Source organism: Cornus florida, unplaced genomic scaffold, assembly GCF_030987335.1.
Source record: "Cornus florida cultivar Cherokee Brave unplaced genomic scaffold, ASM3098733v1 CherokeeBrave_3.0.0_Hap2_Chr08, whole genome shotgun sequence".
NCBI lineage: Eukaryota > Viridiplantae > Streptophyta > Magnoliopsida > Cornales > Cornaceae > Cornus > Cornus florida.
In genome coordinates this window covers 3,281,709-3,286,642 of record NW_026775578.1, presented here as the reverse complement: position 1 = coordinate 3,286,642, position 4,934 = coordinate 3,281,709, and the positions used below count along the sequence as shown (strand labels likewise).

The 4,934-nt window shown below is 36.9% G+C and overlaps 1 protein-coding gene across 1 annotated transcript; it reads right to left on the bottom strand.

The window, feature by feature from the left end:
* Positions 1-1,349: 1,349 nt before the first annotated feature.
* Positions 1,350-2,856, bottom strand: LOC132268932 (probable aspartic proteinase GIP2). Its single transcript, XM_059769857.1, has one exon. It carries the CDS (start codon positions 2,838-2,840, stop codon positions 1,533-1,535), a length of 1,308 nt encoding a protein of 435 aa, XP_059625840.1. The 5' UTR covers positions 2,841-2,856; the 3' UTR covers positions 1,350-1,532.
* Between the last annotated feature and the right edge of the window lie 2,078 nt (positions 2,857-4,934).

The following is a 4,934-nucleotide window of genomic DNA, read 5'->3' as shown; positions in this document are numbered from 1 at the left end:
ATTCTGATAATTTAATTTTGATAAAATTTTATTAATTTGTTTGATCCACTAAATTTTAAAGGGACTAGGATCTACATTATGCTAAGTTGAATCTTAAAAATTCTGATATGTGACCTTTATCACAAATCTATGACTCATAATGCACCACATCAACAAATTAAAAATAAAAAAATAAAAATTAAAGTTGTTTAACCGATGAATAAAGAAACGTCGTTAACGAATGCTAAAACTTCTTTAACTCTCTTTTTTTTTTTTGTCTCTTCTGCCTGAAACTAGTGGGTTCTTCATGGATTGTTATAGAATTGATGGTGAAGTTTGCAAATTTGTGGTGATCATCGGTGAGTTTAAACCTTAATTTTCAGTTTAGATTAAATAACCTGCACTTGGACGAAATCAAATGCAGTTACTAATTTGCTGTAATTAACAAATCATATATTCAAAAGAATACAATTATCTCATTGATTTAGATAATAAACAAAAAAAAAATGGAACCTAACTTTATGTCCAGTGGAAGGAAATTGGAAGGAGAAGAGTTCAGGTTTAAACATAAAAAAAGAATTAGAATAGAGGAAAGACAATAAACGTTGAAAAAATAGGAGAATCTAGTTGTGCATGAGATGAAACGAAAAAAAATCAAACCAAGAATACTGGTAGAGAGAGGTGGGTAGTTGAACCTAAAACTGTTTTTCTTTCTCAAAATATTGTCGTTTTAAGTCTTTTTTATTACTAAATTATGTGAAGCATTGTCAATTCTAAATTTAGATAAAATGACACATATTAAAATTATAATGATTCAACTTAAATAATATAGAGAAATTTTAACTTAGGAACCGTAGTTCATTTTAAAGATGCTGAACAAGTGCTGAACAAGTGAACGTAACTCTAAAAATTGTTTTAGCTTTTCAATGTGGAAATATAATGCCATTCTCCCAACTTATTGATCGATAAGGTGGGTCTCGGAGTATGACCACTTTACTTGATAGGCCTAGAGGGTGGACAACGACAGCAATCCTTATTTAAATGTATATGTGTGCCACCAACTAATAATTTGTTCAAGACAAATTGCGAATTTGATGAATATGAATGATTAGAGTAACACATGTAAATATCAATTGTGTCCTGAACACAAAGGTCCACAAATTCAAAGAAGAAAAAATGGGAAGATGTCAAAAGAGTTACATTTGCATATCATAAAGTAGTTAATTTACTATTTGATATATATTTAAAAATCATTAATAGTATTCAACAACTGAAGTTCAAGTCTATTGATATATATCTATCCATATTGAGTCCGCAAATTAACTTTGACATACTTTTCAAAAATCAATCAATCCAGCGCCATATAACTATTTTTAGGAAAATGATAATATTCTTTCTTATTAAAAAAAAAAATACACAGAGATCAGAATTTGTAACAAAAGAAATTAGAAAACAAATGTAGTGTAGGTCTATCTCACGTGACATTCAAGCCTACTTATTCAAACTGTAAATATATGTGTAATATATGTTTCTCATGCAGTGGAGAAGATGATTTAGGGACTAGAGGTGAAGTTGAAGTTGGCACATGTAGTTTGCCTGCCCAAGAGGGTAGAGCTGAACCCTAGCCTCGAAGTTGCCAGATCAAACTGTAGAAGATTGTCCTCTATTTGGTGCCCTCCAATCACTATAGAAGTCCTAGGGTTTGAACCACCATCAACAAGTCCAAGACACAACACATTGTCATTCACATACACCATCGAGTTTGAACCGGTCATCGTCCACGCCACGCTCTCACTCTGCAAAACCAGATAAATGTAGGGCACAGATGGCCCAACTCGAGTGCTACCAACATTCTCCGAGCTAAAACAAACGTCGAATGGTGCAACCGATGCAACTCTAGTGATGTTCCTAGCAGCAGCCTGACTGATAAAGGCCTCAGTGACTGCTTTGTAGATGGAGGTCTCCATGACGGTGTAGGGATTGACCGAGCTTATCTTTGTTCCTCCGTACCCTTCTTTGTTAATCGACAGCAACGAAGTGTTGAGTTGCACGACCGTGTCGCCAATCTTGATGGACTTCACTCCAATGAAATATTCGGCGGAGGGCTCGCCCTGGGAATAGGCCGATGCAGTACTCACGGGGTTGATAAATAGTGGCGTGTAGGTGAGTGACTGAGAGGCATCAATGTTAGGAAGAAGATTGTATGGACCGTTACCGAAGAATATAACACCGTTAGCTGATGTGGAGGACGTGAGACAAATGGCGAATTTTCTGTTGAAACTGAAGGCGGAGGCAAACTGGGAGGGGAATCCGATTCTGGTTCGGCCGAGTCCTGCCATGCCCATCACACCACTAGCTAGGCCTTCTAGAAGGAAGGTTGGTGCACACGAGAAAATGAACCTGGAAACGGTCACTGCCCGACCGGGGTTTGACCCGTCCGTTGATGCAACCGACACAACGTCCTCAGCAATCTCACCGCCGGTGGCGGTGCGGGTGATGCTGTTGTCCGGAGAGACACCGCATGTGTTGTTGTTGCAGCCTGGCTTGGGTCCGTTGTAGCAGTCCCCACAGCCACTGGCTCTGGCAAGTGAGCATTGGGCCGAGCCGCAGCGAGCAGGGCGGTAGGAGGAGGAAACATAGTTGTTTTCGCAGTCAACCCATAAGAATTGGCCACCGATATCGACCACGAGGCTAACCGGGACGAGAGGGGTTCTTTGATTGATCTTGGTCAGGTATTGGAGGGTGGAAGGATCTTTGGAGACTGGAAGAACAAGAGCTTTGGGTCGAAAAGAGGTTTGAGCATTGGAGAGAGAAATGAATAGGAGAGAAGAGAGAAGGAGAATCTGAATGGAGGAAGCCATGGTAGAGCTAGCTAGATAGATAGGATGATGTTTGAGGTGGTGGAAGGCCACCTCTATTTATATATTGTTGATTTGCATAGTTTCTTCGGTGATAAGCCGCGGTGGACAGGCCAAAGTCAATGAGGGCTGCTTTCACTTGCCAGCTCAGCGAGACTAGAAGCATTAGGTTTACGACTCTGACTTCCAGATTTTTACTTTTATTTTTTATTTCCAAGAAATCGAATGCTTTTATTTGCAAGAAATGTTTACATGGAATTCAAGCCATTGGCCAAATAAAAATAAATCAAGGTAGGTTATAAGTGGACTATTTCAGGTCCTTTGCCAACTTACTTTCATCATCATCAACCAAGAAATGAATGCTTATATTTGCAAGAAATGTTTACATGGAATTCAGGTCCTTTGATCATCTTCATTATTATTATTAATATGCATGCTAATTAAGGAGAGCCGATTGAGATAAAATTAAGAGGAATTATTAAAATATTTTTGTTCAGTATTGTATCTGTATAAAGAAAATTATTTATATTTACCGAAAAAGAAGAAGATTATTTATAGGATAGCATAATTAATTCCACTTCCTATTCGGTCTCTATGTTAGAGAGAGTATCATTTTCCTTCAGTAAATGAGATTTATTAATGTAACAACTATGGAAAGGTCTTTGATCCACAGACAGAAAACGCTCTCACCTCCTCACCTTTCTCTCTCTACACTAGCCTTCGTTTTCTTCCTTCTAGAGTCCCTGTTCCCTTCTATGGAAGTGGGAAGCTGTTAGCATGTCTCTCATTATAGCAATAAACTTGGTGTGTTCAAATAAGTATGCTCCGTGGGTGTCTTTTACGCCGTTTTTGTTTTTGTTCGGCTAGATCTGCTCATGTTTGTTTCGTTTTCTACTTGCCTGAACAGATCTGTTATTTTTCTCTGACTAGATCTCTGATCTAGACCGGTTTGGGTTTTTCCCGCCTAGATTTGATCTTTTTTTTCTTGATTGGATCTTGTGCAGGATTTTGTGTGTCGGAGCGCCTTGTGGTTGTAATTTTGGAGCGATTAGCGTGCTGATGCCCAGACCTTTCGGTCTCTCCAGTTCAGTTCTATTTGGAGGTGTTGGACTCTGTTATTTCCACAAATTTGGAGCTTGTTCTTAATTTATTTGCTATGTTTCAAAATTTATATGTCTTTTCTGACTTTATTTTATGCTTCTGTACTGTTATCTTGACTTTAAACTTTTGTGCCTTTAAATGACAACGACGACAACACCAACAAAAAAAAATAAAAAATAAAAAATAAAAAAAAATTGTAACAACTATGTGAGGTTGACAAATTTCATGCCGGCACTCGACAGGTATACTATTGAAAGTTCAAACTTTAGCGCGGCAGGATAGGGAAATTGATCTGATCAAATAAGTAATGCAGTGACTCACAACGGGTCAACTAAATATTCCATTTTAATACCTTTAATTTCAATTCAAACATTCTGGTTAATGGATAAGTGTGGAGAAAAACTCAATTACGTACAAGATTGCTAGAAGCTTTAACCTTTTCCATATTATAATGCTCTTCAACACGTATATTGTTAATAATTTTTATAATAATAGAATGTTCTTGTCTTCAATAAAAATAATTGTGATAAGAATGGAATGAATAATGACGGACTTACAACATAAAAATAATCATCATATAATTATATGGAATAAAAACACTGTCAACATATGGGGAACCATGATTTGAGGATTTTGGAATTTTTTTTTTTTTGGTATGATTACGTGGAAACCTTAACAACCACTAGTCTTTTTACAAGCAACACTTATCGATTTAGTCCCAATTTACTAACTTAGAGGAGTCGATCACAAGACTTTCTGTGTGTAGAGCTCCTGTATCTGCTCTTGAACAATTGGAACTATCCTGTGCAGGCTTTTGGATGTTTATAGCAATAATATTCAAGATTGAAGAACCTAGGATTTTTTGGCATGAGTGTATTGAATGGGAAATTTAAATCCCTCTTAAGAAAATCTTCATAAATTATGATCATTATACTAACTCAAATGGAAGGAATACAATTTAAAATTTAATGGTTTTTGGGTTTCGGCATATGCCCC

What these genes read in the sequence shown, in the direction of transcription:
- LOC132268932 (XM_059769857.1), bottom strand. Translation starts at nt 2,840, where the DNA reads ATGGCTTCCTCCATTCAGATTCTCCTTCTCTCTTCTCTCCTATTCATT.